The sequence below is a fragment of the Myxine glutinosa genome, chromosome 5 (genome assembly GCF_964187855.1).
Source record: "Myxine glutinosa chromosome 5, kmMyxGlut1.1, whole genome shotgun sequence".
Taxonomy (NCBI): Eukaryota; Metazoa; Chordata; class Myxini; order Myxiniformes; family Myxinidae; genus Myxine; species Myxine glutinosa.
This window is the reverse complement of record NC_136265.1, coordinates 12,447,080-12,460,815: the sequence shown is the minus strand read 5'-3', so window position 1 is coordinate 12,460,815 and position 13,736 is coordinate 12,447,080. Positions and strand designations below refer to the sequence as shown.

Here is a 13,736-nt window from a genome sequence, read left to right as displayed (position 1 = left end):
AAACTGTCACACACAGGGTGTTAGATTAAATGTAGAGGGGAACCACACCTAAGTGTCACACGTAATTTAAAAAGTAGTCCTGACCCTTGCTCAAAACAGGCCGTGCTCACTTGTGTGGGTTCGGCTCGGGAATGAGCCTGGCGAAGGAGGGGGCAGTGTTGCGGTTTTGAGAGTGTGCATGAATGAATGAATGAATGAATGATCGTTTTAAGGCCATTTTTCCCCGCTAGAGCGGGGGTTAGCCTTGCGGGCCCCATGACAATCATGGTTCCCTGTTTGAGGCAATGTTTTTATGGCCGGATGCCCTTCCTGACGCCAACCCTTGGATCATGTCTTCGCCAACATCTCTTCGATCATAAATTACTTTTTGAAGAAACAAAGGTACATTTTGATTACAACTCAAGCAAAGGAAATCAGGCAATGCCCTGTTTCGTTTGGAGTGATTATACACCGCCCAAACAAGATCCGTTTCATAGCGAAAGGAAATAAAATCGTGAAATCTTTAATAAACAATTTTTTTTGTTTGTGCATTTTAAGACTGAATCAACACATCTTCGATCATCAATTACTTTTTGAAGAAACAAAGGTACATTTTGATTACAATTTAAGCAAAGGAAACCAGGTAATGCATGTTTCGTTCGGAGCGATTATACACCGCCCAAAGAAAATGCGTTTCGTAGCTACAGGTGTGTGCGTGTGTGACCCACTCACCCGTGTGTATGTGTGTGTGTGTGTGTGTGTGTGTGTGTGTGTGTGGGTGGGTGAAACCCACTCTCCTGTGTGTGTGTGTGTGTGTGTGACACACTCCACCGTGTGTGACTGGGTGTGTGACCCACTCTCCCGTGTATGAATGTGACCCACTCCCCCGTGTGTGTGTGTGCGAGTGTGTGTGTGCCTCACTCACCCGTGTGTGTGTGACCCACTCCCCCATGTGTGTGTGTGTTTGTGTGTGTGTGAGTGTGACCCACCGACCCCCCCCCCCCCACCCCCCCGTGGGTGACCCACTCCCCTGTGTGTGTGTGTGTGTGTGTGTGTGTGTGTGTGTGTGTGTGTGTGTGTGTGTGTGTGTGAGAGAGTGAGACACACTCCCCCCCCCCCCCCCCCCGTGTATGTGTGTGTGCGTGCGTGTTACCCACCCTCCCCCGCGTGTGTGACCCACTCTCCCCCGCATGTGTGACCCACTCCCCCCCCGTGTGTGTGTGTGTGATCCACTCCCTGGTGCATTGTGCTTGATGTGGGAGAGAGAGGATTTGAGCTCTTGAAGTCACATTTTACATGAGATGTAATCACACATTTCAAACTGTATTTCCCATGTGGAGGCACATGCATTCACATGTTATCAGAAGTAAATACATTGTGTAGATTACATTATTTGTGGATCTGATAAATTGGCAGTAACCATTTTGTGAAACTGAATGTGCAAGTGCAGCATCAAACTCAATATGTCGAAATGTCACACATGTCCATGCCCATGGGATTCCCACGGGTGACCCCACTAGTCTATAATAAACCTCTTGTACACTGTCCGAGTTTAACAAGGTGCTTATTCCTGGGAAGGGGATTCAAACCCACGACGTTAGTGCCTGAACATAGATATACTTGCTCCATTCTACATAGATATTTGTAGGAAGTGTTGAAATATCCAAAGACATAAACAATTCAGAGTGAATGGAGTGCAAATTTCAGATTAGAGCAGAGATAAAAAGGAAAACAAATAAAGACGCTTTGTGGAGTTTCAGAAACAACAGAAACATATTTTAAGTGCAAAATAGAAAAAGTTTCCGAAATCACCTTTCATGTCAGTACTATTAAAACCATATTGCAATAAAAAACCCAAAATCAAAAATATACATCACCAAATAAGGTAATACGCCACAGTAACATGTATATTGTAGGTTTTGTAATGCTTGCTCGACAGGGTTGGGTCCTAGAGGAATCGAACCCTAGTTGAACTCTGCCAAATGGCCTTAAGCGTAGAGGGGACGTTTACCTGAACCCGGAAATGGCATCAAATGGAGGAACACTTTGGTATGACTAGGCCGAGTTTGAATCACCAATCTCCCAGACTCAAAGCGTCTACTCTAACGATTACACCGCCGAGTCTAGTTAGGAGCACAGTAGAAGGTGGGTTGGGAGGGAGGGAAAGGGGACACACAGGGGGAACATATGACACACAAAAAGGTTAAAGTGAAAGGGGAACGAATGGCTGTAAGGATAGAGGTAAGACCGTCCCTTAACCCCAGGCATTGTGGACTGGTCCCACAAGCAGGCTCCCTATTCCCCACACACGTCTGTGAGGTCACTTCTAGCTCTACCACTACAACGACTACAACTAATCCGCATGCCCAGCTAGGAGGCATAGCGACCTCCGTCGGGGGTTGACCCTTTTGCATTTTGTTCATTTGGGACAGGGGGAACGTGAGGTTAGGGCAAGAATTTTTTTGTTCCGGGTGCCCGTGATTGCTCGCCTACTCTTCGCGAAGGACACCATGGGATATTTAACGTCCAACAACCAATGCCTGCAGACCAACACCAGCTTAATATCCATCCGAGGGATGGAACACACATTGATGAATCAGCCGAACCGTGAAACTGGGCCGAGATTCAAACACCGGCAAGATAGCTTAGAGGCGATTGTGCATTCCTCGAGGCCATCCTGTCACAAAAAACAGCCAAGTGTGCAGAACAGCCAAGGGTAAAGTGGAAGGGGGGAAGGGGGACACGCAGGCCTGAAGGAGAGGCGAGCTGGTAAGGAAATTGTGAAGGAAGGCAGGATGGTCGATCGTGCAAAGTGCCGAGTGAGCGAGACCCTTTTGAGTGAGTGAAGCAAATCGTGAGTTTTTTTTAAAAGTCTCTGGTGTGTGACATCATCACCCCCCCCCCCGCCCCCCCCCCCCTCCCTATTCATTGGTGGTCTGTCTCGGTTGGGCCAGTTTACCATAATTAGAAGAAAACCAATCTAAACACACACATTAAGAAATAACTACCTAATTAATTAATCCATTACCCCCTCAGGCATTTTCATTAGGCTATATTTTACTTTCTGCTTTTCATATGTTGTGGCCAGTGTCACAATGCAGTGCTGCCTCAGGCATTAAGTGTCATAGACAAGCTCTTCACCCATGACGTTTGAAGCAGTGCTGCAACAACAACAGAATAAACAAACTGTTAGAGACAGATTCGTGGGTACGTTTTGCCATTCGTCAGGGACGGAAACAGCGGAAATCTCCACAAGGTTCTAGAAAGATCAACAGCTGATCAGGGCAGTGTACTGAGATTTCGAGGTCAATCGTGTTTTGGTGATGCATCATGAGAATAGTGTTCCATGAAGACAAATTTCTAACAGACATGTAGTTGCAGGAAGTGTTTAGCACAGCAGGTGTTACATGTTCCAGGAATAAAAGTAGAGTAATGAAGGTGTTCAACTTGTCATAAATTTAAACCTTGATTTATAAACATGGCCACAGCACTACCTGAATGAAGTACATATGGAATTTGCTGTGGGACTACTTTGATTATGGTCTGAGGGATACAGATTTCCGGAAGCATTCGAGAAAACGTTAATGTGACGAGGTTTTTGTTCATGAATGAACAATACCAGCCAAGCAAGAAGGGCATTCATCATTCTGCGAAGCTAGGCCAGGATAAGATGACGAGGTGCTCCCTTCATTGCATGTTTTGTGTGTCTGTGCATATTTTCATGTCGAATGTGATAGCTCTTACACGAGCCTCGATTCTGTATTTTAAAAAAAACAAAAAAACAATCGGAATAAAATAAAGATTTCAAAGGTTGCAGAAAAAATATTTCAGAAGTTTACCGCCGTTGATGCAGCGTCTTTTACACCACCTCATCCAACACGTTACATTAGTTCTTCGTGCCTGTTGTTTGTGTCCTTTATGACATCCAAACAGTAAGTTTCCTGTTTGGAATGATTTTCAATTTTTTTTTTCACTGCCAGACAGGTCGACAGACAAAAACAATTACCTTACTCTGTGCGCATGCGCGATCGGGATGAAATCAGAGCCAAAGCACTGCTAAACCACAGATTAGTTTTCCGATTCGTGTTCAAAATATAACATTCAATTGAAATCGAGTTTTTCCTCGATCATAAACTGACGATTTTGACTGACAGGCAAAAGTGACCCAATTGCTTAACCTCTTTTTTCGCTTCATGTGTGTGGGGTACTTTTGGGTATGGGAAATGCGTGTTAAACCTCTGGGAGGGATCTAAAAAAAATCAAACTGTTACAAGGCACGGGTTGAAAACCAAAACATGGGTTCAGATCCAGAAGAGATGCTGAAGTCAACAGGAAATCAAAACCCAGCTTTGAGAAGATCGAACATCTCGGGGAGCCGAGTGGGAAAGTACACAAATGCTCTTGATGTGAATAAAGGAGTTTGGAGATTGTCTCTCATCTTAAACCGTGTCTGCTTTTACCTCCATCCTGCCTAAATAGATGTGTAGAGACGAAGCGCCTTGCCGCAAAATTGGGAGACCTGATGTGAGAGTTTGTTCACATAACAGGTTAATGGTGGCTTGTGGGAAGCATAGATATAACCACACCGATAAACGTGACATTTTCTTCATTGGACTCTCTTCATTGGATTTTTCTGTTCCAAAGAAATAAACAAGAAAGATGTCGTGCAGAGCACGATACTTGCAAAATCCACCCCAATTCCCTTAAAAGTTTCCATGGAGACATCAAATTGTCCATTTCATTAAGATTAAAATTGACGATCGTAATCACAGCTAAAATCAATCGGATGAAAATTTATGATTTTAGAAGGTTGACCTTGAGTTGACCTTTGACCTCAAAATAGTTGGTTTCCCAATTCAGTGAGGCAAGATGCAATTGTTCTTTAATTTTCAGGTTAATCAAATGAAAATTGACGATTTTGCAGATGAACATTGATGATTTTCGAACTGTGACCTTGAGTTGAGCTTTGACCTTTTGACCCCAAAAAATTTGGTTTCCCAATTCAGTGATGCACTGTGCAATTGCTGTTTAACCTCCAAGTCAATCGGATGAAAATTGACGATTTTTCAGATGAAAATTGATGATTTTAGACATTTGACCTTGTTTACCTTTGACCTTTTGACCTCAAAAATAGTTGGTTTCCCAATTAATGTCTCATTACACAAATGCTGTTCAACTTTGAACTTTGAAGTCAACTGGATGAAAAATGACAAATTTAGAAATTAATAGGTTTCTTTCTTTTGACCAACTCTACTATTTGGTGAAGTTTTGGGAAGATCGGATTAAAATTGTGACCTGTAGGCGATTGACAGAGACAGACAGACAAACAGACAGAATAACACACAAGACCAACCAATATACTTGAAAAATCTTTGATTTTGCAAGTAACAAACAGGAGGATCTTGGGATGGGTATAGTGAGTGGTAGGTACATCGACTGCAGGTGTAAATCAAATGTGTTCCGCATATTTTGCGGAACCACTCATTGACTTGGGGGCCCAAAAGGAGACACTGTGCCACATTGCCAGGGCTGGCTGGAACCCTGAGCCTTTAAATTGTGTGAGCAAGAGATGTTTGGAATATTTGCATTGTTTGATCGTCGAATCGCTACCCACCTCTGAGCTGCTGTCACTTGCAATCTGGTAAGGTCGTCTTGTTCAATTCTCTTTCTGCGAACATCAAATAGAACAAAATGTTTTTTTCACGGAATGAAAAAGTCAGGTTTTTTTAAAAACATTTTTTTTGGTCTACTTTGATTATTTCATCTTATTTTCTCACATAAATATTATCACATAAATATTTCATAAATATATATATATATATATATATAATCATATAATATCATAATATAATCATAATAATAATGAAATAATAATAACTAGAATGGCACACAGAGAGCATACCTCCACCAGGTGAACAGTTTACGTTTTGTATCCCAGAGGAGTGGACCAGAAAATCACAATACAGAATCACATTTAATCAAAATCATCCGTCCACAACTTTTTGAGATATCCTGCTTTGTATCGTTGTTGGCCCTATCTCCCAATGGTGAAGAATCACTTTAAAAATTCTACTAGCCGGATCCGGATCCAGATCTTCTCCAAAATTGAATCGCTTCTTCCTTGTCTCACACACAACCTGTCCACCAAGTTTCGTCCAAATCCGTCCATAACTTTTTGGGATATCTTGTTCACAAACGGACCGACAGCCAGACAGACAAACTAATGAAAAATCACTCATAGAGCGACACTCGGCAAAAGAAAACAAAGTAGAATGGCACTCTGTTGAGCATCCTTTTGACTTCACAAATAATTGGTGGTTGAATTCAGTGACCTGATGTGCAAATCGTCTTCAAATTTTAAGTGAATCCGATGAAAATTGACAAATTTAGAAATTTGGCCTAAGTTGACTTTTTGTCCTAAGTTGATCTCAAAAATAGTTGGTGGTTGGTTTCAGTAAGCTGATATGCAAATCCTATTCAAATTTCAAGTCAATCAGATGAAAATTGAGGATTTTAGAAACTTGAAAAAAGTAGTTGACCTATTTTTTCACCTTTAGACTTCAATAATAATTATTGTTCAAGTATACTTCCAATTATAATTATAATGTTGAAGTATACTTCCAATCTAATACAAATAGAAGTACCAATTATAATTGGTGGTTGAATTCAGTGACCTGATATGCAAATTCTCTTCACATTTCAAGTCAATTGGATGAAAATTGAGGATTTTAGAAATTCGAAAAAATGTGGTTGACCTTTGGCCTATATTGACATTTGGCCTATGTTGACCTTGTGACCTATGTTGACCGCAAAAATAGTTGTTGGTTGAATTCAGTTAATTGATATGAAAATCCTATTCAAATTTCAAGTCAATCGGATGAAAATTGAGTTTAGAAATTTGAAAAGGTTGTTGACCTTTGGCCTATGTTGACCTTTTGACCTCAAAAATAAATAGAATTTTGTCGGACCACGAACTCTACCATTTGGTGAAGTTTTGTGAAGATTGGTTTGAAATTGTGACCTGTCGGCAAGTATAAGTGAGTAGACAGACAAACACACAAATGAAAAATCACTCATAGAGCGATACGTGGCAAAACAGAACAAAGTAGAATGGCACTCAGTAGAGCATCCTTTTGACCTCAAAAATAATTAGTGGTTGAATTCAGTGACCTGATATGCAAATCGTCTTAAAAGTTTAAGTTAATCTGATGAAAATTGACAATTTTAGAAATTTGGCTTATGTTGACCCCAAAAATAGTTGGTGGTTGGTTTCAGTTAGCTGATATGCAAATCCTATTCAAATTTCAAGTCAATCAGATGAAAATTGAGGATTTTAGAGATTTGAAAAAAGTGTTTGACCTTTGGCCAGTGTTGACCTTATGACCTATGTTGATCTCAAAAATAGTTGGTGGTTGAATTCAGTTAGCTGATATGAAAATCCTATTCAAATTTCAAGTCAATCGGATGAAAATTGAGGATTTTAGAAATTTGAAAAGGTTGTTGACCTTTGGCCTATGTTGACCTTTTGGCCTATGCTGATCTCAAAAATAGTTGGTGGTTGAATTCAGTTAGCTTATATGAAAATCCTATTCAGATTTCAAGTCAATCGGATGAAAATTGAGGATTTTAGAAATTTGAAAAAGGTGGTTGACCTTTGGCTTATGTTGACCTTATGACCTATGTTGATCTCTGAATTGAATTCAGTTAGCCGATATGTAAATCCTATTCAAAGGATTTACATAAGCACCTAGAGGAACTCCATCCTTGCTCACTCATATCCTTGAGTGGAGCACCAAGAGGAACTTCATCCTAGCTCACTCATGTCCTCGAGTGGAGCATCGAGAGGTACTCCATCCTAGCTCACTCGTCTCCTCGAGTGGAGCACCTAGAGGAACTCCATGCTAGCTCACTCGTCTCCTCGAGTGGAGCACCTAGAGGAACTCCATCCTCGCTCAGTCGTCTCCTCGAGTGGAGCACCTAGAGGAACTCCATGCTAGCTCACTCGTCTCCTCGAGTGGAGCACCTAGAGGAACTCCATCCTCGCTCACTCGTCTCCTCGAGTGGAGCACCTAGAGGAACTCCATGCTAGCTCACTAGTCTCCTCGAGTGAAGCACCTAGAGGAACTCCATACTAGCTCACTCATCTCCTCGAGTGGAGCATTTCGACAGAACAGCAATATCATCGTGTTCCCATCATTCTCCAACACGATGGCATGGAGGAACCTTCAAAACAACCCACTTGGTGCTATTTTGAGATTGGTGAGTCGCTGCCTCTTTGAGAAGCTTGAGGGATGACCCGATTCAAGTTCAAGGAATAACAATAATTTCTTTTACAATGATTTATTTAACTCACCTGAATAATTTACCGTAGAGTACAAATACACCAGCTGCCAAACAACCAGCTAAAAGCAGACTCAGGAGCACAGCCAGCACAACCACAGCAACGTTGGTAGATGAAGGTGGGTCTCCTTCTTTTTCTGTAAAAAAAAAGGAAGTTGTTGAAATGAACTTGGTGAGGCAGTGAGCTTGTGTAGAACCTGGTGGGAATGCGTTCACAACTGTGGTTGAAGAACCCACTGGATACGGGATGTATCATGTTTGAAATGTGTTCCTACTGTAAAATGGCAAAAGCCACAACTGGAGATTTTGTCTTTGAACAAAAGGTCCAAGGTCCAAACTTTCAGCCACATTACAGAACAGCTGTATAATGGATAGTGCACGTTATCAGGAATACCTCAATGTACAGACGATCAAGACATACAGAAAGCCGATGTTATGCCTGTCTGTTTCACTATGTCATAACGGTGGTGAAAACATAACCTCTGTCTACCTTCTGTGGCGGAGGTAATGAAGAGAGAAATTTGAGGACAGGCCTCGAATGATACAAGACGTGTAAGTGTAATAGGGGAAGATGGTGCAATCTGGGTAAAGGACAATATGTATCGAGAGAAAGGGATGGTTGACATTAAGGAGGGAATGAATGTTGAGGATTTTGAGTGAATCAAGATCGGAGATCATAACAATAGTCAGATATTTGCAGCGTGCTTTTTAGGACAGGGACTAGTACCAGGTGTGAGGGAAGAGCAGGAAAAAAGAGTTCATGAAGAATTCAGAAAGGCCTGTGTAAAGGGAAGAGTATTAATTATAGGAGTTTATATTGAGATGGAAAGGGTAGAGCAGATGAGGATTTTCTAAATCGAGTCCAGGATTGCGTATTCAACCAGTTAGTAGATAGGCCCACGAGGGGGGAGTGCAATGTTAGACATCTTTTCCAGTAATGATCCCAATATGGTAGAGGTAGGGGAGCATTTAGGATCAAGTGACCATAACATACAGTGTGTGCAAGGATTCTGTTAACAGTTGGAGTTTGGGATAGTCTAGTAAGTTTGTTAGATTTCTGGAAGGCAAACCTTGAGGGTATGAGGAGAGAGCTAGGAATGGCAGCGGATGTAGTAGATCTCGATTATCAGAAGGTATTTGATAAGGTACGACAAATAAGGTTGTTAGCTAAGGTGAGGGCTTGTGGAGTGGCTCGTAGAGTAAGAGTCGCTAACTGGATTAGTGATAGGAAGCAAAGAGTGGCTCTGAGTGTGAGGATGTCTTGCTGCGAGGATATTTACACGTTGTGTGGAACTTCAGGAGTCACGACTAGGGGGTCATTATTATTCACCAGTAAAAATCCCATCAAAAATGACGGGTTGGAACAGTTTATTCGATGGCACAGCCACGTGAACGTGCCAAAGTCGGAAGTCTGGGCCTAGTGTCAGGTGTGCTTATATCTTCTTTATTTATTAGACATCCTACAGACGTAAATGAACACTCGTTTTACTCTCCGCATATTGCACATCACGTTCAGCGAATTTCACCTCCCTGCACCTTGTATTTATTGTTATTTAAAAAAAAAAAATTATTATTTGTTATTAAAAACTTATTGTTTGTTATTTTTAATTTTGTTGAATCTTTGTGGCGCTATTTTTAATTGTTATTTTAAAAAAACGTTTCTGTACACCGCCCTTGAGGCTCGGTTTGCAAGCCACCGTCTACAATTCCAATAGAAGAAACACTATTACTCATTTATGGAAGACGTTTTTCGAGTTTGTTTTATCCTCAAAAATAGACTGCGGTGAACACACATTCGTGTTAAAAGATTGGCCTTCAAAACCTGCCCTTATGAAGGGGGACAGACGTCTGTGGAAACACACAAACTGATATTGTGTTTTAAATGGTAGAAAATTTACATCAATGATTTGGATAGTTGGGTGAAGAATCTGTTTTCCAAATTTACAGATGACACTAAGCCTGGAGGTAAGGCAGATTGCAGAGTTGGTGGTGCTCAGATTCAGGAAAGTCTAGATGCCTTCATAGATTGGCAAAACGATTGGCAGATGTGATTAAGGTGCTGGGGATGGGTAATAACATTGAAAAGCAAATAATGTAATAATTCACCTTGATAAAACTTGATGGATTCTACATCAACGGTAAAGTTCCCCAGTGCACCATTGGTGGTGACGAGGTGGTCATGTAGTCGAGATGTGTACTCCTCAGGGAGTACGACTTGCTTGGGTGGCGCCAGGATAACGACTTCGGCGACCACACTTCCCGGTGTGAAACGCTGGACTTTTACAGTGGAGTTCAAAACTGCAAACACCTGGTTGAGCTGTGGAGATAATGAATAAGGAATATGCAATTATGGGCCATCTACTTATTACATATGCAAATATGGCAGATCTTTTGATGAAGCTAAAGGTAGGAATGAGGTTAGGACAGAGCAAATTAATTTAATCGATCAATTTCATCATCTTCTCACTACAAGGCACACACTTCCTCTTCCGGGCACCTTCGTCTCAACAGTTATGGGTTGGCCACCACGGTCCGCCTTCTCCAATCTCCTCTGGTCAGGCGGCTTAGCAAATGGATGTGGACGTTCTGGACAAAAGCGCAAAATTTTCCGCACATGATACCCATAGCTTTAGCTTTCCATTTGTGGTAGGAACCACTTCCTCCGAATACATTATGGCGGCCATCTTGGATTTAAAAAATGGCCACCATGTAAAAACATATCTATCAATATCTCAGCTTCTAAGCCACTTAGGATCATAATCTTTGTGTCTAAACATACATTTTCAGGGTCAAGGAATACAACTATACCATTTAGGATAGTGTCAGATTGGTTATTTGGTCAAAAATAAAACAAGGCTTGGTTATTTTCAGGTTTTTTTTCAGGCGGAACAGTTCCATCAACCACGGGGAAAGAAAAATAAGTAAAACAGATGGAGAAGTTAAGTGACATGTTTTATAGGATGATTATTTCATAAGAAATGAATAATTTTATTTATTTTCAGGTTGACTAGCATGATGGATTGGAACATGTGCTTGATGTGTCAAGAAAAGACTACAGAGCTTCTGAAATGCCCACTCAATGCACAAAGAAGCGGGGACAAGTCAGAACCATACAGCTCCTTCCCGAATAACGTTAATTCTTTCAGAGCCCTGGGCACATTGCCAGTGGTGCTTATTCCATGCCTCTATGCACGATGCATCAGCAGATCAGCACACCACCCTTACACAGCTCTTGCCCCATTTTATATGAGAAGGCAGCTACTGCAGCTATGAACATACATGGAATTAATGTGCTACATTGTCCCTGGTGTTGGGCTAGCGGCTAGGGTGCCGGCTTAGGATACCTAGGATCCTGGGAATTAATACATGGAATTAATGTGCTACATTGTCCCTGGTGTTGGGCTAGCGGCTAGGGTGCCGGCTTAGGATACCTAGGATCCTGGGTTCGAATCCCGGTCGATCGCTGAATTAACGCCAGGGGGGTTGACTCAGCCTGTACATCCTTCCGAGGTCGGCTAATTGAGTACCAGTTCACTGGTAATTCCCTGTTTGTCGTTAAAGGCGGCAAAAAGGGTTGGCGTCAGGAAGGGCATCCGGCCATAAAACATTGCTTCAAAAAGGGGACCAAAAAAAACAACAACAACCACGGTTCCTGAAAAAGGCCAACCCCCGCTTTGCGGGGAAAAATGGCCTCTAAAGGTGGTTATTATATTTTATTTATATTGGGCTACAGAATTTCTCAATCATGGACAGATACCAGTTATAGCCTTTGATGCACCACTCTGTGCTCTTGCCAAGTTCACTCAGTGGAACTGGCCTGACACACACGGAGAGGATAAGTTCATAGCAATGTTTGGTGGCCTGCACATAGAGATGGCGATGTGGAAAACGTACGGTGACTACTTGGAGGGATCCGGATGGACCAATGCGCTGACACAAGCTGCCATTGCGTCATCAGGCACCGACGACTCGTTTCTGAAGGCCTCACATCTGACCAGAACAAGGCAGACTCACCGAGTGACCGCTTTGGCACTGGCAAAGCTCCGGGAGGATGCTTTTCTGCACACTGAGGGAACACACAGCGATGAAGCCAAGGAGGCGTGGAGGCAGGAAATGATACGGAAGAGTCCAACATTCCAGAACTGGGATACAGTTCTCAACATGGAACTCCTGGGACTCATCTTCATCAGATCACACCATGAGGGAATTTTCCTCTGTATGTTGAAAGCCTCAAGGCCTTGGTTCCATGGTTCTTCTCTCTAAATCACCACAATTATGCACGGTGGATTCCAATACACGTCCGAGACATGGAGTCTGCCTGCACCCATTCTCAAAGAGTTTGAGAAGCACAGTCACTGGGTCATCTACAAAACCACCAACAGAATCTCGACCATCCCAATCGACCAAGCGCATGAACAAAATAATGAAGCGGTCAAGGGTTCTGGGGGTGTAGTCGGTCTGACTGAAAATCCTTCAGCCTTCAGGAAATGGATGGTCTCAGGGCCTGAACAAGCAAGGAACAAGCCTGAACTAGAACGCCACTCAGTAGAGCGCATACTCCCGCCGTGGGTCAAGTTGGAATAGTACGATTTCACAAAAGTTTGAGGGAGTAGTTCAGTGACAACACAAGACAAGACAACACAAGACAGACACTGCACAGATATATATTTAGAATATATAGAAGATAATGTGAAAAAAAAATGAACCCTGTCTTCCAATGGTAAACAATCCTTCAAAAAATTCCTGGATCCGGAATAATATCCTGAGCTTCACCAAAAACTAATCATTTGTTCCTTATCCCAAGGGCAATCATCCCACCAACTTTCATCCAAATCCGTTCAGAACTTTTCCAGATATCGTGTTCACAAACACACAAACACACACACGGACACGATCAAATGCATTACTCCCTGGCGGGAGTAACAAGAACAAGCTCCCAGGAAACTGGGCCGACTTCTTACGTAATTCAGCCAACAAACAAGAGCTGCTTGCATTCCTTTCCAACAAGATTGTTACTATGGATTGCCCAAAAGATAAGGAAATCATCATCACATCTGGTGTCACAGCTATTCTTTGAGGAACCGATCGATCCATGGCACCTTGTGATCATGAGGAAGCGGACACCAGGCTGCTGATCCACTTACAGGATGCTCTTCAGAATGGCTGTACCAACTGTCTGGTGGACACTGTTGACACGGATGTAGTGGTGATTCTCATTGGCAAGTCCCATCAACTGATCACCCTGTGCCAAGATGTGAGCATTTGGGTTGCCTTTGGTACGGGCAAGAACTTCACATATCATCACATCAATGATATCTATGAAGACCTGGGTAGGGGAAAATCCCTAGCCCTCCCTATCTTTCACAGTTTCACGGGATGCGATACAACATCTGCTTACTTTGGAAGAGGCAAGAAGT

General features: G+C 42.4%; 1 protein-coding gene across 1 annotated transcript in view; it reads right to left on the bottom strand.

Moving 5' to 3' along the window:
* Positions 1 to 3,003: 3,003 nt before the first annotated feature.
* The window catches only part of LOC137427954 (tolloid-like protein 2), a 161,818-nt gene continuing 151,085 nt past the window's right edge, over positions 3,004 to 13,736 (bottom strand). The window contains exons 16-19 of the mRNA XM_068117809.2: positions 10,426 to 10,636; positions 8,333 to 8,456; positions 5,594 to 5,647; positions 3,004 to 3,140 (exon numbers count right to left, since the gene is read on the bottom strand). Coding sequence (XP_067973910.2) covers positions 3,095 to 3,140; positions 5,594 to 5,647; positions 8,333 to 8,456; positions 10,426 to 10,636 — 435 coding nt within the window. The 3' untranslated portion in view covers positions 3,004 to 3,094. The remainder of the gene's footprint in view (positions 3,141 to 5,593; positions 5,648 to 8,332; positions 8,457 to 10,425; positions 10,637 to 13,736) is intronic.